The 25,971-nt window shown below is 40.6% G+C and overlaps 1 protein-coding gene across 1 annotated transcript in view; it reads left to right on the forward strand.

Moving 5' to 3' along the window:
* stap2b (signal transducing adaptor family member 2b) overlaps positions 1 to 21,703 on the forward strand; it is a 35,653-nt gene extending 13,950 nt beyond the window's left edge. Inside the window, exons 3-15 of the mRNA XM_062998237.1 lie at positions 95 to 214; positions 1,046 to 1,102; positions 3,192 to 3,367; positions 3,649 to 3,780; positions 4,553 to 4,622; positions 8,774 to 8,876; positions 12,365 to 12,454; positions 13,889 to 13,978; positions 14,708 to 14,758; positions 14,842 to 14,904; positions 16,269 to 16,319; positions 17,498 to 17,605; positions 20,834 to 21,703. Of these exons, the coding sequence (XP_062854307.1) occupies positions 95 to 214; positions 1,046 to 1,102; positions 3,192 to 3,367; positions 3,649 to 3,780; positions 4,553 to 4,622; positions 8,774 to 8,876; positions 12,365 to 12,454; positions 13,889 to 13,978; positions 14,708 to 14,758; positions 14,842 to 14,904; positions 16,269 to 16,319; positions 17,498 to 17,605; positions 20,834 to 20,886 (1,164 nt within the window). The 3' untranslated portion in view covers positions 20,887 to 21,703. The remainder of the gene's footprint in view (positions 1 to 94; positions 215 to 1,045; positions 1,103 to 3,191; positions 3,368 to 3,648; positions 3,781 to 4,552; positions 4,623 to 8,773; positions 8,877 to 12,364; positions 12,455 to 13,888; positions 13,979 to 14,707; positions 14,759 to 14,841; positions 14,905 to 16,268; positions 16,320 to 17,497; positions 17,606 to 20,833) is intronic.
* Positions 21,704 to 25,971: the final 4,268 nt, after the last annotated feature.

Raw genomic sequence — 25,971 nt, forward strand, 5'->3', positions numbered from 1 at the left:
GATTTGATTTATAGTTCATGGTAAAGTTTCTATGCAAACTATAGATCAATATTTATCTGTTTGTGTGTGTGTGTGTGTGTGTGTGTGAGAACAGTATGTGGAAAAGCAGGACCTGTCACAGTTCGTCTCTGTGAATGATGACACGGGGTATGATCGCAATCTAGATGCGGCCAAATTTCATCTGCGTTTATTAAATGATGATCTCTACCTCACGGTGAGGATTTCAGTTCTCAAACTCATTAATAATTGTGTGTTTATTTAACGTTACGGACTCTTCGTTTAGTTGGAATATGCTTAATTACTTTAATTAGATGTTGTCAAAGTAAACAGTAGTACATAACTTTTAATGTTAATCGGTGGCACTGATATTCTGACATTATTTTAGGTAACCAAAATGCTTCCTGGGTGACACTGTCACCTCACAGCAAGAAGGTCCTGGGTTTGAATCCCAGGTGGAGCGATCCAGGTCCCTTCTGTGTTTTGCATGTTCTCCCGGTGTCTGTGTGGGTTTTCTCTGGGTGCTCCGGTTTCCTCCCACAGTCCAAAGACGTGCAGTCAGGTTAATTGGTGATACAAAATAACTGAGTGCCCGAACACTGAGTGAAATGCAGTAACACCACCCAGACAGGACGCCAATCATTTATAAGGCCTCGGCCATGCCCACCCTCAGAAACAGCCAATCAGGCGCCCAGGTGGGATATTCCGATATTCCGAACTCCTCGGTTCGAAACTTGGCGTTGCCACCGGTCGGCTGGGCACCATCTGGCGGGCATAATTGGCAGTGCCTGCAGAAGACACAGTTCTGCTAGGGTGGGATGACCGGACTATGTGGGTGGGGTCTTCAAACGCTGTGAAAGACCCTAATTGTATGTAGATGTCCGATCAGCCAACAGCAGTGGTATGCATTCGAACCCTGGATCCCAGCAGTAGTGGGCTACCGTAATTCACCATTGCACCACCTGAACACCCCAGTTACCCAGTCATCATACTGTTAAACAGTCATGCCATTCCAACCAAACAAATAATCTACATTTGTTCTTTGTAGGCTCCGAGTCTGGAAGCACGAGAGCTATGGAAGGGCTACATCCATTCTGTTGTCAAGGTCAGTACGGCTTTCTGAAGCCACTCTTGATCCACCGAGAACCGTCTGAGCTGTAAGGAACATTTTTACCTGCTAGGTTTTTCAAGTACAAATGCTTGGAACTGTTGGAACAATCCAGCTAGAACAAAATCTAAGTCAAAGTCAAAGGTTTGTGTACACGTGTAGACTTGACTTGTAAGTCTTGACAGTTTTAGGAGAGATCAATGATTTATGCTACTCTTGTCGATCTGTACCAACATGGTTGAAACCCCTTAATTAATTAATTCATTCATTCATTCATTGAAGTAGGAAACACCCTGGACAGGGTACCAGTCCATTACAAAGCACACACACACTTAGAATTTCTGCTAGCACACCAGTGCTGAGAACTCCTCGGTCTGGAACTCGGCATTGCCACCGGTCGACTAGGCTGCATCACGTCTCTGCTAGGGTGGGATGATCAGACTATGTGGGTGGGGTCTTCAAACGCCGTCTAAGGACCCTGATTAGCAGATAGACGCGCCTGTGCGGAGTGCATGGGTGACAAAGGGTTCGGCTAAGGGCTGCAACCAGGAGCGGGGGACAGATAGACTACAATAAATTGGGAGAAAATGCGTAAATAAAATAGAAAGAAATATAGTAGCTCCAGTCAGCCTGACTGCATGTCTTTGGACTTGTGGGAGAAAACCAGAGCATCTGGAAGAAATCCACATGGACACAGGGAGAACATGCAAACTCCACACAGAAAGGAATCAAACCCAGGTCCTTCTTGTTGATGTGAGGAGACAGGGCTACCCACTGCACCAAGCCATCCAAGCTTACAGCACTGTCTACCATCCAAGTGCGTACTGAGCCCAACCCTGCTTAGCTTCCAATATCAGATAAGATCAAGCGTTCTCTGCGATCTTTGTCCATCACTTTCACAAACTTCTTTCATATTTCAAAAATATGCTGGGAGTTAAAATTTACACCACAGTGACTTAGATATTTAACTTGCTGGTTTAACATTGTGGCATGGTGGCATGGTTTTCTATCTTCCTGTTAATGATTATGATTGACTTTACAGCCTGTGACTTCTATGTGCCAAAATAAATAGGACAAACTTAACTGCACCTATTTACAAAGTAAATGAAACCGTGGTTTCTTGCCAAGTTCGGCCTGGGTTGGACACTCCATGTTTATTTACATTCACATTTATGGCATTTAACAGGCACATTTATCCAAATTGACTTACAATTGTGACTAAATACAGGTTAAGAACCCTACTCAGGGGTCCGACAGTGGCAAATTATCTTAGGGATTGAACCAGGGACCTTCTGATTACTAGTCCATCACCTTAACCAGTGAGCTACCACTGCCCTGGGTTCATATGTGTTTTCCTTTGAGTACTCTGTGTCCAACCATAAAAATATACCAAAGATGAACAGACTGCTCTAAATCGAGTGATCCACGGGTATAAGTGAGTACAGCGGTACCTTGTAACTCAAAATCTTTGAAACTCAACGCCTTCGTAAAGAAATGTGTACCTTGAAACTCAACCTTTTGCTTAAACTCAACATGTTCAGTGTATTTATTAATTTGTTTAGCGCTCGGCTTGAGCAGTGCGGTAATACGAGATGAATCTGCATTTGTGTGGAATAACCATCGGATTCACTTTAAAAGCTCCACATGTATCTGTGTTTATCTGGATTTTCCTCCCTGTTTCACGTTTAAACTTGTGTTACAGCTCCAGCTTCTGAGAAATGATGAGAATCAGCTTTTTATTTCAGTGTTTTTTATTATATTTGTGTTATTTTCAGTGTATAAGTGTCAAAAACAACCTCATTATTTTACATATGCCTAAAATATATGCAAGTCCACGGGACCATGTAATGCATTAACAGATTTTCCATACATCCTTATGGGAAAAAATACCTTGAAACTCAACGCCTTTTAAACTCAATGCCACTCCCAGAATCAACTGGCGTTGAGTTTCAAGGTACCGCTGTACATAGGTTAAGTGTGTGTTGCAGTTTGATGGCTTGGCACTTGGACACTCTGATCAATGTCTTAGTGTTTGCTGATCTGAACCTGTACGATGGTGTTAAGTGGCATCTTACTCCCTCTGCAGCTGGCAGTGCCCTCCACCTTCAACCTGCTGCCTGGTCAGAAACGTATACTAAGCGAAGTTGTAGAAAAAGAGAAAGAAAGATTGAAGGAAACCGCGGAGAAAAAGAAACCTGCCACCAAAACTGTGGCCACGCCTGCTTGTAACATCTACGAAACCATCCTGTCTGAAATGCCAGGGCAAGTACCCACTCTCACTCATTTCTGTGTGTAGAATTATTGTTAGTGTCAAGTCACAGAGGCTTATATGTTCAAAATAAATTAATATAAACTAATAAATAATAATCAATTACTACAAATGTCCTTTTATTTATGTCCTATAAGGAGTTGGGTTACTCCTTATAGGGCACTGTATTATATTAATTGGGTCCAAATAACATTTTGAACAAGCAATTCTTATTTTTTACTTTACTAACCATCTTTATAAAGTTCATTTAATTGAACTGTGCTAGGTGTTGTAGGTGTTACCATCTGTTGTCTCGTGGTGATGCTGAGATCCTTCTAGAAATGAATCAAGAGAAAGGAAACCTGCTGCTCAGACCAAGCCAAGACGGCAACTGTTTCGCTGTTACAACTCGTCTAGAACTCAACGGGTAACGAACACACTTTTATATACACTGATGAGGCATAACATTAAAACCACCTCCTTGTTTTAGCTCCACTGACCATATAGAAGCACTTTTTAGTTACTGTAATTACTGAATGCAGTCCATCTGTTCCTCAATGGTCAGGACCCCCACAGGACCACCACAGAGCAGGTATTATTTAGGTGGTGGATCATTCTCAGCACTGCAGTGACACTGACATGGTGGTGGTGTGTTAGTGTGTGTTGTGCTGGTATGAGTGGATCAGACACAGCAGCAACAACACCTCACTGTCACTGCTGAACTGAGAATAGTCCACCAACCAAAAACATCCAGCCAACAGCGCCCCGTGGGCAGCATCCTGTGACGACTGATGAAGGTCTAGAAGATGACCGACTCAAACAGCAGCAATAGATGAGCGATCGTCTCTGACTTTACATCTACAAGGTGGACCGACTAGGTAGGCGTGTTTAATAGAGTGGACAGTGAGTGGACACTGTGTTTAAAAACTCCAGCAGCACTGCTGTGTCTGATCCACTCATACCAGCACAACACACACTAACACACCACCACCATGTCAGTGTCACTGCAGTGCTGAGAATCATCCACCACCTAAATAATACCTGCTCTGTGGTGGTCCTGTCAGTAATTGTAGAACTATAAAGTGCTTCTATGGGGTAAGTGAAAAAACAAGGAGGTGGTTTTAATGTTATGGCTGATCAATAAAACAATTAGTCGTTGACACAGAAGCTTATTTTTTTCTCTCCATCTGTATCAACAGACCAGTTTTCAAACATTACAAAGTGACTCGGACCTGCGACGGAGGATTCGCGATTGCTGTTGAAAGTCCGGTGAGTATTTTGGACGAGTTTAGAAACTATTACTAACTTAAATATTCATCTAGACTGGACATGACCAATCAAAACAAAGCAGGCCTGTGACTTCTCTTTCAGAATAAACTTTTAGGCGGGGCCTTACTAAATTCACAGAATTTAGACCCTCAACTACATTGAAATAAAAGATGCATGGGTTAATACTTCATTCTTATGTAGTTACATGGGGCACTAATATCATTTTGGGAAGATTTTCTTTGGTCTTTGGCTTTAGATTTGACACAATACAGGTTGGTTTGTAGATCAACTGGACACATTATTACACCGATAACATCAAAACCACCTCCTTGTTTCTACACTCACTGTCCATTTCATCAGCTCCACTTTGTAGTCCTACAATTACTGACTGTAGTCCATCTGTTTCTCTACATACTTTTTTAACCTGCTTTCATGCTGTTCTTTAATGGTCAGGACCCCCACAGGACCACCACAGAGCAGGTATTATTTGGGTGGTGGATGATTCTCAGCACTGCAGTGACACTGACATGGTGGTGGTGTGTTAGTGTGTGTTGTGCTGGTATGAGTGGATCAGACACAGCAGCGCTGCTGGAGATTTTAAACACCATGTCCACTCACTGTTCACTCTATCAGACACTCCTACCTAGTCGGTTCCCTCTTGTAGATGTAAAGTCAGAGACGATCGCTCATCTATTGCTGCTGTTTGAGTCGCTCATCTTCTAGACCTTCATCAGTGGTCACAGGACGCTGCCCATGGGGCGCTGTTGGCTGGATATTTTTGGTTGGTGGACTATTCTCAGTCCAGCAGTGACAGTGAGGTGTTTAAAAACTCCAGCAGCGCTGCTGTGTCTGATCCACTCATACCAGCACAACACACACTAACACACCACCACCATGTCAGTGTCACTGCAGTGCTGAGAATCATCCACCACCTAAATAATACCTGCTCTGTGGTGGTCCTGTGGGGGTCCTGACCATTGAAGAACAGGGTGAAAGGGGGGTAACAAAGCATGTAGAGAATCAGATGGACTACAGTCAGTAATTGTAGAACTTCAAAGTGCTTCTATATGGTAAGTGGAGCTGATAAAATGGACAGTGAGTGTAGAAACAAGGAGGTGGTTTTAATGTTATGGCTGAATACCTTTTTAGAGCACCTTATATAAATGTGAATGCCAAGAATGCACTAGGTGCTTTCCAGAGCAACAAGGAAGTAGTGAAGTTGGCAGTCTCTGGGAACTCAAAAACTCATAAACTTGATTAGTAATCAGTCAAGGATAAATGTTCCGCTTTGTGCTTGTGCTCACGCAAAGTTGCATGGTCAGCTGTATGGGGTGTTTTATTGGTGACTTTTCATGACTCAACTCAAGAGCAAACACTTTTTAATGATACAGGAAATAATGTTTTAGACTAATGATTGGTTATCTTAAATCGCTATACAGTTGTATGCAAAGGTTTGGGCAGCCATGACCAAACTGCGTTTTTTTTAGAGAGAGAGAAACAGAATCTCGGGAGCAAACTGTAGTACAGTAGACCCTTGACTTACGAATGTAATTGGTTCTGAAGGGCTGTTCTTAAGTCAAAATGTTCGTTAGTTAAACCTGTTTTTCCCATAAGAAATAATGTAAATAGAATTAATCCGTGCCAGACCTCACAAACCCCCCCTTACCTAACCTTTCTAATGTCTTACATAGTCTTTTTTGTTATAAATAAGTTTATTCTCCCTTAAATCTTAAATTATAGAATAGATAATACTGTAATAAACAATAATAAACAACAATACACAGTAGTACTGTACATAAACACACATCACATTTCAGTACAGTACGTGTGCAGTACCATACACCATAATACATTTCCTTCTTTTTATATAAAATGTATCTACCAGAAACAACAATAACTCTCATATTTCTCTATTATTTCCTTCTTTATTTCAGTAGTGCTGTATTTTATAGGTGTAATTGCACAAAAGAAAGAATACTTTACTCAGCGTATTTCCTTCTTCTCTCTCACTCACTGTCCCCTCTGTCTGATACACAGTGACACCTACTGGCAGGAGAAATTATACAACAACAAATGTAATAGATTTGTTCATTTTCTCACCACTGCACACAGCTCTAGGGGTGGAGCCAGAGCAAGTTAAAATGATGAATCTGAAACGACTCGATTGACAGAGAAAGATGGGAAATGTTAAATAGCGTTACAATATAGAGAGGTAGGCGGGTGACCGTCTCGGGCTCCCCCGGGATGTCCCGCCTGCTTACGTCATTTGCTGTGGGAGCCGTGGGAGGGTTAAAATGGGATTAGTGGTTGAGTTATGTTAGAAGCATTTGTGTAAATAGTTGTGTTTCAAGCGACGTATAGCATATAGTACATTTTTAAGCTGTCAGCTACTGTTTTGTTCTGTTCTGTTCGCTTGTTCAAGTAAAAATAAAAATCTAAAAAAGCTCAAAATCCTACGAAGCCAGATTACACAACATCTATCTTCACTATCCAGTACAAATCACATGATCCTTATGGGGTGAAATGTTAGGAACATGAGCTGAGATCATCTGATCTGATACAAGCTTCACTGTGATGCATATTTGAGATTCACTTAGAAAGGTCAACTTCATCATGCAAAAGCTAAATGTACTTTATGCAAATACAATATTAAATATTAATCTGAGACACTGAGGTCTGTGTAGAAGTCTGAAATCTCTTTTCTCTCCACTTACCATATAGAAGCACTTTGTAGTTCTACAATTACTGACTGTAGTCCATCTGTTTCTCTACATGCTTTATTAGCCCCCTTTCATGCTGTTCTTTAATGGTCAGGACCCCCACAGACCAGGTATTATTTAGGTGGTGGATGATTCTCAGCACTGCAGTGACACTGACATGGTGGTGGTGTGTTAGTGTGTGTTGTGCTGGTACGAGTGGATCAGACACAGCAGCGCTGCTGGAGTTTTTAAACACCATGTCCACTCACTGTCCACTCTATTAGACACTCCTGCCTAGTTGGTCCACCTTGTAGATGTAAAGTCAGAGACGATCGCTCATCTATTACTGCTGTTTGAATCGGTCATCTTCTAGACCTTCATGGTCACAGGACGCTGCACACGGGGCGCTGTCGACTGGATGTTTTTGGTTGGTGGACTATTCTCAGTCCAGCAGTGACAGTGAGGTGTTTAAAAACTTTAGCGGTGCTGCTGTGTCTGATCCACTCATACCAGCACAACACACACTAACACACCACCACCATGTCAGTGTCACTGCAGTGCTGAGAATCATCCACCACCTAAATAATACCTGCTCTGTGGTGGTCCTGTGGGGGTCCTGACCATTGAAGAACAGCATGAAAAGGGGTAACAAAGCATGCAGAGAAACAGATGGACTACAGTCAGTAATTGTAGAACTACAAAATGCTTCTATATGGTAAGTGGAGCTGATAAAATGGACAGTGACTGTAGAAACAAGGAGGTGGTTTTAATGTTATGGCTGATCGGTGTATATTTATATATAAAGAACTTTGTACAAGCGTGTCATTTGAAGCCGGTTTAGAATGACACTGTGAAACTGTGGAGTCTAAAGTTGCAAAAGTTTGGAAACCCCAGGTGAAATCCCGTGCTTTAATGCTTAACAAAGCAAAAACAGACACACCCAACGTGCTGGGGAAGAATAAACACTTTCTTCTTTTTGGGAAGTAGAGTATCAAATACTGCAGAGTGAGCTGGTGAGATGGAGAATGGCAGCTGGCGGCGATGGTCAAATGACAAAGGCCTGGAGATGAATTTAAATAGATTTACACAAATAAAAGTTATAATTAGTGAAAGAAATCAACAAGCAACTGGAGTTCTTGATTATTCAGTCCAGTCTGTGATAAAGTTCGTAGTGAGTTCTGGTAGGTGTCCGTCACATCTAGCAGGAGCAGCATTGTTGGCATGACAGTCTCGACATGCAGGCTTCAACCTCGGGTGGGTAAACATGTTTCCGTCAGAACCACCTCGGGGTACCACACCAGGACCCTTCCATGAGGCCAAAAAAACTAGGCCAGAATTCCCCAGATATTTATATACTGATGCATGATCAGGGATCTGCCGCTCCTGGCTCACGTTCCTGTATGATCCGAATGTAAAACTTCACACTGATTAGTTTGTACTTGTTTGTCTCAGATCGCCTGTAACACCCTGGACGATGTGATAAACTGTCTGGTGGAGAAAACCGGCGGAGTCCTGAGGCCGCTGGATCTGGATCACACGTACGAAGAGGCCATCGGTGAGCAACTCACTCATAAAAGTAAATATAAAACATAGGAATTCGAATATTAGAAGGGGTGTCCCAATACTTTTGTCCATGGAGTGTGATGGCTTAGCACAGGGGTCGCCAACCTTGTGGACGAAAGTGTCGGGACACTCTTTCTTATTACCGAATTCATGTGTTTCATCTACATCAATCACTAACAGGTGTAAGAAATCAATGATATAAAGGAAATTCTATTCTAACTTTGCAGCAATAGTTTAGGGAAGGCCTTCAATTCCCCCAATTTTCTCCCCTAATCTAGTCGGGTCCAATTACCCTGATTGCGTCCTCTATACTGGTTCGACCCTTCACCGCTGACTGAGGACGCCACTCAACTGACATTCGCCCCCTCCGGCACGTACAGTCAGTACAGACTGCATTTTTCACCTGCACGAGTCGAGTTCATACACTGACGGGCACTGTGTACGGAGAGCCACACCCCCATCAGCATTATTCCTAAGCCCTGTGCAGGCGCCATCAGTCAGCCAGCAGGGGCCGCAGTTGCACCAGTTATGAGGACCTATGATCCGACTTTTTACCCCTATGAACCACAGTCGCCCAGCCCAGTCGGAAGGCAGAGCTGAGATTCGATGCGATGTATTCGAAACCCCAGCTCTGGTGTGCAGCCAGGCTTTCTTGACCAACATCAGTGCCCAGCGATACAAATACTCTTTTGACTGAATGGGCACAAATTCCCACAGACATACTGTACTTCAAAGCTTTATGAGAAGCCTTCTCGGAAGAGAGGCTGTTGTTCCAGCTGAAAAGATCACACTATAAGAGGCGCTCTATTTTAATACCAGCGGTCTTTGATATGGAATGTCCGTCAAGCTCACGGTCAGGTGTCTAAATACTTTTGGCCATATAGTGTATTCTCCATCAGTGAAGGGCGTCCCATGTTTAGCAATATTGGGAGTACACCATCTACCATGAGGAGGAACCTCAGGTGCGTCTGTCTGGTCTCCCAAACTACGTTTAGTCACGAAAACACACATGAGAAGTGACGAGGGGTTTAATGATTCCACATCCAAAAATGAACAAGAATTCATCAAGAAGCGAGAGATCAAAGTTGTTTGTGCGCTGATGTGCAGCATTAAATCAAGTACGAAAAATAAGTGAATCCGAGTTGATTTGGGTACGCGACCAGCAGGGGGGCGTCTGTTCTGTTCTGTAGTGAGTTGGAGGGTAATAAATATTTTTTGCAATGCAGCGTGGGTGTTATGGTTTGGCCTGGAGGATAAGGTCACAAATACTGTAAAGCTTGTGTGTGCCGATGTAATCTAATAGAAGGCATATTATACCCCTGTCCCACGTTTTTACACTCCAGCCCCGGGTTTCTCCTCACCCCGTATCCTGCATTCTCATTGGCTGTAGTTCAACACTGCACTCGCTGCCACTCGCAACCTGCTCACAATGCCTTTCACATTACATGATTTTGACTCTCCAACAGGTCCAGATATTTAACATGCTAGATATTTTTCTTGAGTTGTTAAACGGTAGACTTCCAGCGATCGAGAGCCGATTTTCGAGCCCCGAGCGAATGCCGAGTTGCCTCCGAGCTGCCACATCTAGCGGCGACCAGTCGGCGAGCAAAAATCATGTAGTGTGAACGAGGTATAACTTTTATCATGGTTTAAAGTCTAAAGAACACTCGTCTCTCGACCGCTCAGGTGGCGCAGCGGTAAAATACACTAGCACACCAGAGCTGGGATTTTGAATACATCGTATCGAATCTCAGCTCTGCGATCCGCCTGGGCGGCTGCATGAACAACGATTGGCTGTTGTTCACAGGGTTAGGGGCAAGCCGGATCATACGTCCTCATAACTGGTGCAATTACGATCCCTGCTGGCTGATTGATGACGCCTGCACAGGGTTGAGGAATAACGCTGATCAGGGTGTGGCTCTCCATGCACAGTGCTGATCGCTATATATGAACTTGGCTCGTGCAGGTGAAAAATGCAGTCCTGGGCACGTGTGTTAGTGGAGAAGCTCCTCAGTCAGCGGTGGAGGGTCGAATCAGTGGAGGATGCAATCGGGGTAATTGGACACAACTAGATTAGGGGAGAAAATTGGGGGGTAAAAGATAAGATATTTACTCTTTTATTCTATTAAATCAACTGTGTTAGCAGTGCCAGGGTGTAGGTTGCCGAAACCTGACTTGGCATTTAGTCTGTAGTTAGAAGAATAAGGAAGCAAGACATGCGCTGATTAGCCTCAGGAGAAGAAAACATTAATTCCAGTGCTCATTTCCTTTAATAGAACAGACGTGACAGCAGACTGTATACAGATCAGTAAAAACAACATTGAACTCCCCCACAGTGAAACAGGTTTATGACCTGAGAAACACGTGACGCAGTTTTCAGCCCAGCCCGTTTCCCAGTGCGTTCCCCACTGCGTTTATAAATAAACCTGAAGCCTTGCGTGTGTTCTCTTTTACGTCATGGCACTTGATTTATTTTCTTATGAAGCTTAACATAGTAAATAAATATATACGTATAAAGGAGCTTGTTGTGAGTAGGATCACGTCACCTTCTGAACTGCTTCATTTTATCCGTATTGAAGTGCTCTGTTTGGACCTGATTGGTTTGTAATGGGACATTGAAGCATTCTTCAAGAAATTAATTCAGTTCTTTGACAAGATAAAGGATGTGGAGATGGCAAACAAGGGTATATACAGTATATAAAGATAGAGATCCCATTTCAACAATAATAAGCATTAAACTTGCATTCCACTACTTTGTAAGGCTTTCCACAAGATGTTGGACTCCGTGAAACCCATCAGGGCTCTGTGCAGGTTACTGGAATTCCTCCACACCAAACTCATCAATTTACTAATAATGTTTTTTATTTATAGAGCACCTTTCATACAATGATAGTTTAAAGTGCTTCACAAAACAGAAAATGGCACAAATACAATTGAAGTAAACGATTAAAAAGGAAAGAATCAAATAAAAAATGTTTGATTAAAATTAAATGATAGATGGTCTCCAGTAGTTTAACAGCAAAAGAAGAGAAACTAATACAAATACAAATAAAGAAAGTAAGTAACAGGGTGTAACGAATGTACAACATGCATATATACAACATACGGAAAAGCAGTCTGTACAAATTGTGCATGTGGTACATGTAATAGAAGTAGTAGTGTATTTATTCTTATAAACAATACATACAGATATATAAGAATAAATATAGAAATAAGGATATTGTTATAGTTGTTATATACAGTATATTGTTTATGGGTCTATGTTTTATAGACAGTATCACCAATATTATACATTTTCTAATATACATTGTTATACAGGCGACGCCCCATCACCCCATTAGCAAAGTGTCCCTGGTTGTCCCTGCATACTAACCGAAAACAACCTGAAACGTCCCATTATCTTTAAGTCATTGCATATACTGTTATTAGCTGTGATTAGTACTGAGTGTGCTCAGTAATCTGTTGTGTCTTCTATCTCAGTGTACGTGCAGTCCAATGAAGAGAGCGGCGAGAAGAGTCTGCAGTGTGCACCCAACAACGCTACACCCCCTAAAGTGCCACCCAAACCAGGTACTTACCCCCCTTCAGTTGGTGCGACTGAAAAGGTACTTTTGGTCTTGGATCTGGAGCAGTTGGTACTGAGCCCATATTTTAGTTTTAGGCTGTTAAACAAAAATGTGACTATTATAAAGGGGTATGAATTAGATTTTTTATAGGCTCTGTAACTCAGTTGGCCGATGGGTGGTTTTCTGACTGCTTAGGAGCTGATTGGCTGATCTAAAAAGCAAACTGAGTAATTACTGGTTCAGAATACAGATAAGCCCGCCTCCTCTGGGCTGCGTACAAGTCAAGTCAAGTCAAGTCAAATGTATTTATATAGCGCTTTTTACAATGAACATTGTCTCAAAGCAACTTTACAGAATCCAGGACTGTCAGACCAAAAACCCCCTATTGAGCAAACCGAGGGTGACAGGGGCAAGGAAAAACTCCCTTAAAATTACAGGAAGAAACCTTGAGAGGAACCAGACTCTAAATAAAGACTCGAAACTTTAAATAAATAGTATTTACACAAATCATACAAACACTAAATTAAACTGAACTGAAAGTTATAACTAGCAAAAAATAATTGGAGTTCTTCATTGTTCAGTCCAGTCTGTGATAAAGTCCGTTGTAAGTTCGGGACATTTTTGGTGCAAACATGACAGGTGTCCGTCACATCTAGCAGGAGCAGCATTGTTGGCACAGCAGTCTCGACTTGCAGTCTATAACCTCGAGAGGGTGAGCAGGTTTCCTTCAGAACCACCTTGGGGTAAAACAACAGAAGATGTAGTTACAGTGTGAAATCATTAAGAGTTTTACAGAGAGTAGCTTTAGACTCCGGCACCCCGAATTATTACAGCATAACTAAGTTTGCTGTTTAGTTTGAAAAGACGAATCAAAAGCCTGAGTAAATAAATATGTTTTCAGTCTAGACTTGAACACGAAGACTGTGTCCAAGTCCCGGATACTGTGTGTACAAGATGGCCCAGACTTTTGTATTTATAACATTTAGAGACTTACAATTATGACTAAATAAAATGTCAGCATTTAAGGTTTAACAGCCTCACTCAGGGGTCCAACAGTGGCAACTGGCTGTGATGGGGCTTAACCTGTCAACCTCCTGATTACTAGTCTAGTACCTTAACTGCTGAACAAGTCCTACCACCAGATTCTCTTACAGTTTCTTCCTGCGTCAATAATAATACAATAATGAATATTAATTATTTAAATCTTAGTGTTTTTTTTGTCATAACACATCTCAACATAATAAAAGTTCATAGTATAGGTATGAGTTTGCAAATATTAGCCCCTAATAGACAAAGTGCCCTTGCTTTACCCTGCATAGTAGCCAAAACAACCCAAAACATCCCAATAGTGTCAGACACTAGTCATACTTTTCATTGTGCTGTTATCAGCTGTGATTAACACTGAGCGTGCTCAGTAATGGCGTGTGTGTTCTCTCAGGGTACAAGCAATCCAATGACGAGAGCGGCGAGAAGAGCCTGCAGTATTCACCCAGCAACCCTACACCCCCTAAAGTGCCACCCAAACCAGGTACTTACCCCCCTTTTCCCCTCAACTGGTGCTACTGAACAGGTACCTTCGACACTGGAACTGGAGCAGTTGGTACTGAACCCATATTTTGATTTTGGGCTATTAGACCAAAAAATTAACATTTTAAAGGGGGTAAGAAGAGGCTCTTAACTCATTTGGCTGTTGGGTGTTTTTCTGACTGCTCAGGAGCTGATTGGCTGATATTAAAAGTTAACTAAATCATTACTGGCTCAGAATATAGATAAACCCACCACTTTATTGCCAGATAAATAATCCAAATAAATGATGTTTTGTTATTATATTATTGTTACTGAAAAGAAACCTCTGACTTAGTTTATTATAGTATTATTTGGCTAAAACTTTGCTGTAGTGGGTTTTAACATGAACATGATTAACTAATTAACAAGTGCCACCCAAACCAGCTACTTACCCCCATTTTACCTTCAGCTCTTGTCACAGCAGTAAGGAGAATGTTCTGTTGGTAACATCACTGCCATGCTGTTATTGCTTGTTTGGGATCCTTATTTCAGTCCTCCATGTGTGTGTGTGCATGTATGTGTTTATTTGATTTAAATTTAGTTGATTGCACCCCTACGTAAAACATCAGTTTGAGTTATCTGGCATTAAAAGTATTGAAAGAGACCGGGGCTGTGCCATAACTGTACAAATCTGTATATGTTTAAATTGTGTGATTCAGTTTTTAATAAGCTGCTGATTTTTACTGTTTAGCTCAGAAAAAGAAAGACTCAGACTGGGAGGAAAACTTCTACCTGAACTCGGGTAAGTTTTATGCTCTTGTGTGATGTTTTCAAGTCGATATTTATTTATGTTTGGCCGCGTGTTGATAGAAGTGTGTGTTTCAGATGAGGAGGAATCTTTTGATGAAGACCCATTCCTAACACCACCTGTACAACCTCGACGTCCAGGTGAGCTGGAACCTGACGATATCTAACCTTCAACGAACCCCAGTGCACTTTATTAATGACACTGCAATTGATTACCATACCATAAAATACCATAAACACTTTGCAGTAGCACCACTGAGACAGGGGTTAGAGATTCAGTGGGGTTACCTGCACATCTGGGTGCTGTACAGACAGCTTCCCCTGTCTGAGGAAACAGTTGGAACAGTGGTCTCCTTGTCAAGGTCAGGATGACAGCCCAAACTATCACTTTATGCCGACAATTCCCTGGGCTGGATGTTTGGAAAAAACCCTGTTGAGGATGCACCTTGCCTTGAACCCAGTGCGTCCAGGTGAAGGGGACCCACCACGATTTTGCCTGAGTTTGTAGCACCTTGTATTGTTTGTAAGGCGCCTTGTAAAGCAATGTATTGCTTGTGGTCCAGTCAACTGAGTGCAGTCAAACTAGCACTATTTATATGGGCACAGGGAATCCACTAGCTCTAGTCAAACAAAATCACTATGTATTAGGACGCCAACAACTTAAATGACTTCATACATCTTTCTGTGATTTATTTCCCTGTATGTAAACCCTTGTCTGCCTGCTCTATATAACACTGATCAGCCATAACATTAAAACCACCTCCTTGTTTCTACACTCACTGTCCATTTTATCTGCTCCACTTACCATATAGAAGCACTTTGTAGTTCTACAATTACTGACTGTAGTCCATCTGTTTCTCTACATACTTTGTTATCCCCATTTTCACGCTGTCCTTCAATGGTCAGGACCCCCACAGGACCACCACAGAGCAGGTATTATTTAGGTGGTGGATCATTCTCAGCACTGCAGTGACACTGACATGGTGGTGGTGTGTTAGTGTGTGTTGTGCTGGTATGAGTGGATCAGACACAGCAGCTCTGCTGGAGTTTTTAAATACCGTGTCCACTCACTGTCCACTCTATTAGACACTCCTACCTAGTCGGTCCACCTTGTAGATGTAAAGTCAGAGACGATCGCTCATCTATTGCTGCTGTCCATCAGCACAACACACACTAACACACCACCACCATGTCAGTGTCACTGCAGTGCTGAGAATCATCCACCACCTAAATAATACCTGCTCTGTGGTATTACTACAAAGTGCTTCTATATGGTAAGTGGAGCTGATAAAATGGACAGTGAGCGTAGAAACAAGGAGGTGGTTTTAATGTTATGGCTGATATATGAAGGTGTACCAACGTTAGTGGTAGGATAGCTTATGGCTTAACAGTGATGAAGATGAATGATGAAGATTGTGGTTGAGCTGGTGAGGAAACAGTCCTTCTATTACCTACAAAATCTGACTTTGATCCTGTGTGATGATAAATATATTGTGTGTTGGCAGGGCGACCTTTGATCCATCAGATCTCTTCACCAGAACTACCGCTTGGACCCGGTGAGTGTCCTCACGCTGACCTCAATAAAAGTCGAATAAAATATTGGCTGTGTTTCAATACTGATTTGATGTGTACATTGTCTTTATATTTACTGTCTCTCTTTAAGGAAGTGTGTTAATTCATGAACTCAAAGTTAAGGTGTTAAGGTTGCACAGAGGGTAGTGTGGGTGCTGCACAGACCCAGCGTCTATAGTACACAATATAGTATAATGTGTGGAAGATTAGCTGCACTAAGTTGCCCTGAATAAGTGTGTGTTGCTTTTCCTTTGGGTACTTTGGTTTCCTCCAAGGTTGGAAGGTTCCCATCCAAGGTGGACTAGCTGCTCCAAACTACCTTCCGTTTAAGTGAGAGAAGGAATTAATAAGAACCTGTTGCCCTGCTATGAATTAAAACCCTGATAAGGGTGCACTTGTACCCTTGAGCCTTGAACCCAGTGTTTCCAGGTGGCAGGAGACACACCACCATCAAAATAAACATATTTGCCAGTTTTTACTGTTTTGAAATGTCATATAGCAATGCCTGCAATAAAACTGGCCTGGTAATAAAGGTGTTTCAGTAGAAATTCACTAATACGAGGCTCCAAGTGGCCAAAAATATTGACTGCTTTGTTTAAAATGACTTTTTATAGTCTTTTTGATTGAATGAGTTTTTGATTCCTTGTCTAAGGTACGTTCCTGTCTTGTACTCAGTGTTTCGGAAGATACTAAGCAATGAATTGGTCAATAAACATGAATGATTTATTAAATTGGGCGGCACGGTGGATCGGTGGGTAGCACTGTCGCCTTAAAGCAAGAAGGTCCTGGGTTCAGTTCCCAGGTGGAGCAGTCCGGGTCCTTTCTGTGTGTTTGCATGTTCTCCCTGTGTCTGTGTGGGTTTCCTCCGGGTGCTCCGGTTTCCTCGCACAGTCCAAACACATGCAAGTGAGGTGAACTGGAGACACTAAATTGTCCATGACTGTGTTTGACGTTAAAAACTTGAACTGATGAATCTTGAGTAATGAGTAACTACCGTTCCTGTCATGAATGTAACCAAAGTGTAAAACATGACGTTAAAATCCTAATAAGTAAATAAACATAATGAGTGTGTGGAAAGTCTGAAAGTGGACCAATTTGTGAAAAAAATCCAAGTAAAACAAGTATGAAATAACAAGTTGATATATTTTTTTCTGTCTTGCAGGAGGGGCTCTGCTTCCACCACATCTACGCCGTCACAGTACGACAGTGGCGCCCGAAACGAAGCCGAAACCTCGCTTTCCAATACCACTCCAGGATAACCTATCTCAGTGTAAGGCTCAATTAACTCTATTACACTGTATGGCCAAAAGTATGTGCACACCTGACCCTGAGCGTGTTGGACACTCAATATCAAAACCACAAAGTTTATTATTTTGGAGTTTGGTCCCCTACACTATTGTGAATGCTTATTTTAACTGTGACGGCATTTGCAGGGTCAGACATCGATGTTGGAGGACATTTACCTCATCATTCCATAATTAATCACCCATAATGACAAAGTTAAACTCCTGGCATTCCAAATTTCGGCCATGTACATTGAATTTGCTTTAACGATCCTTATATGTGTAAATCTTCATTAGAGTTTATGAGTCAAGATTTAAACTGATTGCACACAGCTTGGAAAGGCACAAATGTGAGTCTATCAGGGTCCACAAACATACACAGCATTGTCAGTATGAAAACAATCCAAGGACGTGTCTGTGGATCTCTGTGATCTAACCTTAACAAAGCACAGGTCGAGGCAAGACATGTTTATTTGTACAGCACCTTTTATACACAGCAGCAATTCAAAGTGCTTTATACAGTATAAGGAAAAATCAAAAGCATTAAGACATTCCTGAGATCTAGAACTTCAGAGACGCTTTTTACAAATAAAATTACAATCAAAAGAACATGAAATGAAAACCAGAGAAAATAAAGTGATTTACATACAGAATAAAAGTATTTTAAAATAAAGATAAAAATAGCTTATCAAGGCTAAAATGCAGTAATAATATAGTGCAAAATTTAGAGCTCAATCATAGGCAGAATAAAAGAGGAAAGTTTTAAAACTGGATTTAAACACTTTTACATTTGAGGCACATCTAATATCTCCTGCCAGTCTGTTCCAGTTCTATACAGAGTAACAGCTAAATGCTGCTTTACCATGTTTAGTTTCGACTCTGGGCTCGACTAGCTGACCTGAGTCCATGGATCTAAGAGATCTATTGGCTTTATAGTCTCTAAAAATCATGGCAAGAATATTAAACAGAATCTAAAGCTTTAAATAATCGTAATAAACTAAAAAAGCAAAGAAAGCTTGGCCCAACCTGGAACCTTCCTAGAATTGGCCATCATGCCAAATTGTTCACCAAGACATGATTGATCTAGGTCAGGGAGATAAGAAAGAACCCATCAGTCACTCTGAAAGAGCTTAAAAACTTTTGTCCAGAGCCTGAAGAACCTGTTGGGCGAACAATCGTCTCTGCAGCACTCAGACAAATAAGGCTTTCATTACAGAGTGTCTAGACAAAAGCCACTTTTAAAAAAAGGGACATGACGGTCCTCTTGGAGTTTGGCAACATGAGAAATGAGTTTCTCTTGTGTTGTGAGGCAAAAATTTACCTTGTTAGACTGAACAGGATTTTATTAATATTGTAAACATGTCATGCTTGTAAAAGCAGCACTTATCGTTTCAAGCCCCGGTGTTAATAATTTTGCACATGTTTTATGTATTTAGATTGTTTTGTCCCAGACTTTTGTAAATATACTAACCAGCTTCCACCGATTAGATTAGATTAGATTAGACTTTATTGTCATTGCACATGTACAAGGCAACAAAATGCAGTTTAGCATCTAACCAGAAGTGCAATATGCAGCAAGTGCAGGATGTACAGTATCTGCGATATACGTTATTTACAGGATATGGGCAGTGGTATGAACAAGATATACAGGTGAATATATTATTGAATGTACTATAAACATGATATACAGATGGGAGTGCTGTAGACATAATATACAGATTAAGGTGCTATGAATGTAATAGACGTAAAATAAAAATGAGACACCTCATGTTCCATCTGCTCAACCTCACCTCATCCACCAATAAACCTTCATTCCTGCATCAGTGCTCGCTAGACGCTCACCTCTGCAGATACATGGTTAAAACATGTATTGTGATTGTTGTTCCTCTATGTATGGAGCTTACCCATAAACCCTGAGCATCTTATGGAATTTTGGGATTTCCTTTTTTTGTCAAACTAGACTATCGAAGGCCGCTCAAGTGGCGCAGCGGTAAAACACGCTAGCACATCAGAGCTGACATTTCAAACTCGTCGGTTCTGCCGTCCGGCTGGACTGGGCGGCTACACGAACAACGATCGGCTTGTTGTTCATACAGGGTGGGGGCCGGATAGGGACCTCATAACTGATGCAATTACTGGCTGATTGATGGCGCCTGCACAAAGTCGAGGGATAATGCATTGATCAGGATGTGGCTCTCTGTACACAAAGCTGATCCACATGTGAACTCACCTCGTGCAGGTGAATAGATGCAGTCGGTACTGCTCACCAGAGATGTTCACAAGTCACAAAATACGAGTCTGAGTCAAGTCACGAGTCCATATAATCTACACAAAACATATATTGTAAATGTAGCGTAGAAATAAACAAATAATCTGTAAGTTCAGATAAAAACAACAACAGATTAGCGAGTGTATTTTGCCATTTAACTTCATGCCTTTACTTTCCTAGGTACCAGTAGTTAAAAGCTTAAACTGACGTTTTCTTTTCATTGCAAATTACGGCACAGCGGCCCAAATCCAAAACACAGCAAAATATCCATAATACTGCTTACCTGAGCTTCTGTTCTTCCAGATGCTATTACATTTATAAGCGTGCGTCCCATTAGGAATAGAATCTGTTATTTTGTAAATGTGCTTATAATTAAAAACCTCCAAACTTTTCCCGGTCGTGAAGTAAAACAGGAAGTCGTTAGAAAGCCGATCGAGCGTTTCATTACCACGTCATCTGTGTGACGCAAACTGAATAAATGCAAATAACAGCATTTCTTACTAACAATTACAATCAGAAGCTCTGATTGGTTCAGAAAGCGTCTTTCAACCATTAGCGCCGATTCTATAGGAGCGTTCCATTCACACCAGCTGTTCCAGTGAAGTGCACTACGTAGGGTATTCCACCATTTTAAGTAGGGAACAACGCTTCATCACTACGCCGGAAGCTGGAACATTTACACATTGCGTGCGTTGTGGGTTAAGACTGCCGGAACGTTATTAGAGAGCAGAAAATGACTTTTGTTGTCCACAAGTCATTTGAAACGAGTCCGAGTCAGTGTGTCAGTCTCGCTCTCCTCAATCAGGGTGGGGATCAGCATCATTAGAGAGGAAGATCTTTATACAAAGCTTTCAAGTAATATTTGGTTTTATGTTCCTTTTAATAGTTGAAAAGCTTTGTTGCATAATTTTAAAGGGATAATAATTGTGTTTTTGCTTCCACACAGGTTTAAATAAAGAGCTAAAAGAGAAGATGCAGAAGAGAGCTGTTTCAGAGTGACCGCAACTCTGCTCATCTGGACAGAAATGAAGGACTGATGGGAAAAATGAAGGAGCCTCTCAGTGGGAATTCGTAAACTTGAGCCAACCAACAAGACTCAAACGTCTGTGCAATATGTAAAAATATTCCTAATTCTTAACATAATAAGTGTGTGTGTTTATGTGTGAGTGTGTGTGTGTGTGTGTGCCAGATTTTTTACTGTGTATTTTAGGGATGTAACGATGCACCACGAGACCTCGAATTCCACGATTCAAATCGATTTGACGAGTAAGATAAATCGATATTCACTTTAAACCGCAGAGGGCGCTGGCGCTATTTACCTCGCCTGGTTGACGTCACTGGCGCCATATGCCTGGTTGCCAGATTTGGGGTTTTTCAGCCAAATTGGGCTTAATTTTAAATTGTTTTGCATAGTTTGTACCTACCTCAGAAATAAAAGAGCATAAATTATTTAGATAAATAAAAGATAAGCACAAATACAGTATTTTATTTTATTTTTTAAGAGAAATAATAAAAGGAAACTAATTTGTTTTTAATTTCGGTTTAAAAAATCTGAACCCAGTATCGTGAATCGTATTGCATCGTGGGTATATGTGAGTGTATCGTTACATCCCCAGTGTATTCCAATCTGCCTGTAATGTGAACGAACTCTTGTGTGAAGGAAAACAGGTTTTTATACCCTTCAGTGTGTCTTGGTGTGTGTGTGTGTGTGTGTGTGTTTGTGTGTGTGTGTGTGTGTGTGTGTGTGTGTGTCTGAGGTATCAAATATTATTATTATTTGTTTTTGCTTTATTTTGTGCTACTTTCATTGCCTGAAGAAAACCAATAAAATGAAAAAGCTTGTACTGTAGCCATTAGCATCTGTTTTTGTTCTGACAGTAAACCAGTGTATAGCATTATTGCTAATCTCAGTCTGTCTCGGTGTAGCATTATTGCTAATCTCTGTCTAAGTATAGCATTATTGCTAAAAACAATCTGTCTCTGTATGGCATCATTGCTAATATCAATCTGTCAAAGTATAGCATCATTGCTCATCTCGGTCTCTCTCTGTATAGCATTGTTGCTAATCTCAGTCTGTCTCTGTACAGTAGACCCTTGAGTTACGAACCGTTTACCATACGAACATTTCGGGTTACGAACAATCTTTTTCAACTTAACGTACGAACAAATTTTGGATTACGAACCGAAATTCGCGAAACACGTGACGTCACGAACAAGTTGACTCAGACCGTCTCTCTCTCTCTATATATATATATACAGTACAGGCCAAAAGTTTGGACACACCAGTCAAAAGTTTGGACACACCTTCTCTTCAATGTTTTTTCTTGATTATTTTTATTTTCTACATTGTAGATTAATACTGAAGACATCCAAACTATGAAGAATTATGTAGTGAACCAAAAAGTGTTAAACAAACCAGAATATGTTTTATATTTTACCAACTCTACCTCTGCACAACCCAACTGATGGTCTCAAACACATTAAAAAAGCAACAAATTCCAAAAATTCACTCTAGACAAGGCACAAACATTCATTGAAAACCATTCCAGGTGGAAACCTAATAAAGCTGGTTGAGAAAATTTCAAAGAGTGTGCAAATCTGTCATTAAAGCAAAAGATGGCTACTTTGAAGAATCTAAAATATAAAACATATTCTGGTTTGTTTAACACTTTTTTGTTTACTACATAATTCCATATGTGTTTCTTCATAGTTTGGATGTCTTTAGTATTAATCTACAATGTAGAAAATGTAAAAAAAATTAAGAAAAACCACAGGAATGAGAAGGTGTGTCCAAACTTTTGGCCTGTACTGTATATATACAGTGAGCGAACATTCGGACAGCGGATGGTGTTTTTCTGGTGTTTTCTTTATATTTTGTAAAATTCAATATTAAAATGGCCTCAAAGAAAGTGCAGAGGAAGCACAGTGGTGAGAAAATGAATCTATTACTATTTGTTGTGTTGTATAATTACTCCTGCCAGTAGGTGTCACTGTGTATCAGACAGCGGGGACAGTGAGTGAGAGAGAAGAAGGAACTACGCTGAGTAAAGGATTCTTTCTTTTGTGCAATTACACCTACGAAATACAACACTACTGAAATAAAGAAGGAAATAATAGATAAATATGAGAGTTATTGTTTTTTCTGGTAGATACATTTTATTTAAAAAAAGAAGGAAATGTATTATGGTGTATGATACAGCACACGTACTGTACTGAAATGAAATGTGTGTTTTATGTACAGTACAGTACTACTGTGTATTGTTGTTTATTATTGTTTATTACAGGAATGTCTATTCTATAATTTAAGATTAAGGGAGAATATACTTGTATTTATAACAAAAAAGAGCATTTAAGACATTAGAGAGGTTAGTTAAGGGGGGGGTTTGTGAGGTCTGGCACGGATTAATTCTGTTTACATTATTTCTTATGGGAAAAACAGGTTTAACATACGAACATTTTGACTTAAGAGCAGCCCTTCAGAACCAATTACACTCATAACTCAAGGGTCTACTGTATATCATTATTGCTCTGTATAGCATTTTGCTAAACTCAGTCTGTCTTTGTATAGCATTATTGCTAATATCAATCTCTCTGTATAGCATTATTGATATTTTGCTATTCATTTGTTCTCATTTAAGGTGTAATTATGTTCGACTTGATCAACTAATGTGATTAATAATCTCATTTAAATTGTGTATCATCATGAAGCTGCTCAAAGACTTTACAGAAAATAGTAAAATAAAGAAAAACGTGAAATTCTCTTTGTTGTTATGCTATACACATATACACCAATCAGCTATAACATTAAAACCACCTCCTTGTTTCTACACTCTCCGTCCATTTTATCAGCTTCACTTACCATATAGAAGCTACAGAAGCTATGGACTACAGTCAGTAATTGTAGAACTACAAAGTGCTTCTATATGGTAAGTGGAGCTGATTTGACAAGGAGGTGGTTTGAATGATATGGCTGATCAGTATATATATTCCATCACTCTGGAACAGGGTAAATCAGGACTCATCAGACCACATGACCTTCTTCCATTGCTCCAGAGTCCAATCTTTATGCTCCCTAGCAAATTTAAGCCGTTTTTGCCGGTTAGCCTCACTGACGAGTGGTTTTCTTAAGGCTACACAGCTGTTTAGTCCCAATCCCTTGAGTTCCCTTCACATTGTGCGTGTGGAAATGCTCTTACTGTCACTATTAAACATCCCTGAGTTCTACTGGAGTTTTTCTACCATTTGATTTCACCAAACGTTTAAGTGATCGCCGATCACAATCATTCAAGATTTTTTTCCAACCACACTCCTTCCTGGAAGATGATGTCCCCCCCCCCTCCCCCGTCCTTCCACTTTTTAATAATGCGCTGGACAGTTCTTAACCTGATTTTAGTCGTTTCAGCTTCTCCTTAGATGTTTTCTCTGCTTGATGCCAATAATTTGACCCTTCTGAAACAGATGAACATCTTTTCCACGACCACAGGATGTGTCTTTCCACATGGTTGTTTAACAAATGAGAAGCTACTCACTGCATCAGTTAGGGTTAAATAACTTGTTGCCGGATTAAACATAATCACCCATGCAGTAATTATCCAATGGGAGGCTCTTACCTATTTGCTTAGTTAAATCCAGGTGGTGACCTTTTTTTTGGCCAGGCAGTGTGTGTGTGTATGTACAGTATATATACTGTATATACTGTATAGTGGTGTTCAAAAAAATAGCAGTGATTTAAAAAAAAGTGAATAAAGCGCAAAATCATTATAATAACTTTTATTTCCATAAATGCAAATGCACTGAAAATACTACACTTTCAATTCTAAATCAAAACATTAACAAAATTTTGCCAGTTTGTGTTAATGCTTTACAGAAAGTTAAGAAAGATGAATATTAGGCTGTTCAAAATAATAGCAGTGCAGCATTTTTCTTTAAAAACTCAAAAAATTATCTATAAACTGAATTTTTTTTTGAGGTTTCACTTTACTTTAAATTACTGAACTAATATTTAGTGGCATAACAATTGTTTCCGAGATCTGTGTTGCATGGAGTCGACCAACTTCTGGCACCTCTGAACAGGTATTCCAGTCCAGGATGATTAGACGACATTCCACAGTTCTTCTGCAATTTTGGGTTTTGCCTCAAAAAAACGCGTTTCAGATATCAGCCCACAAATTCTCTCTGGGATTGAGGTCAGGGGATTGTGCTGGCCACTCTATTACCTCAATCTTGTTTGTCTGTAACCAAGATGTTTTGGGTCATTGTCATGTTGAAACACCCATTTTAAGGGCATTTCTTCTTCAACATAGGGCAACATGATCTCCTCAAGTATTCTGATATATTTAAACTGATCCATGTTCCCTCGTATGTGATAAATAGGTGTAACACCATGGTATGAAAAACATCCCCATATCATTATTTTGTACCACCATGCTTTACTACCTTCACAGTGTACTGTGGCTTGAATTCAGTGCTTGGGGGTCGTCTGACATACTGTCTACGGCCACTAGACCCAAAAAGAACAATTTTACTTTTACCAGTCCACAAAATGTTGAGCCATTTCTCTTTGGACCAGTCAATGTGTTCCTTGGCAAATTGTAACCCATTCAGGACACGTCATTTTCTTAACAACGGGACTTTGCAGGAGTTCTTGCTGGTAAATTGGCTTCACTTAATCATCTTCTGTACTCACTGGTAACTTCAGATGTTCCTTGATCTTTCTGGAGGTGATCACTGGCTGAGCCTTTGCTATTTTGGCTATTCTTCGATCCATTCCAACAGTAGTTCCACGCTTCCTTCCGCGTCTTTCAGGTGTTGGTTGTCACTTTAAGGCATTTGAGATCATTTTAGCTGAGCAGCCAATAATTTGCTGCACTTCTCTGTATGTTTTTTCCCTCTACAATCAACTTTTTAATCAAAGTACGCTGTTCATCAGAACAATGTCTGGAACAACCCATTTTACCCAGTATTTCAAAAGGGAATGCGCTATGTATATATATATATATATATACAGTGTATCACAAAAGTGAGTACACCCCTCACATTTCTGCAGATATTTAAGTATATCTTTTCATGGGACAACACTGACAA

This window comes from Trichomycterus rosablanca, chromosome 7, assembly GCF_030014385.1.
Source record: "Trichomycterus rosablanca isolate fTriRos1 chromosome 7, fTriRos1.hap1, whole genome shotgun sequence".
Classification (NCBI taxonomy): domain Eukaryota; kingdom Metazoa; phylum Chordata; class Actinopteri; order Siluriformes; family Trichomycteridae; genus Trichomycterus; species Trichomycterus rosablanca.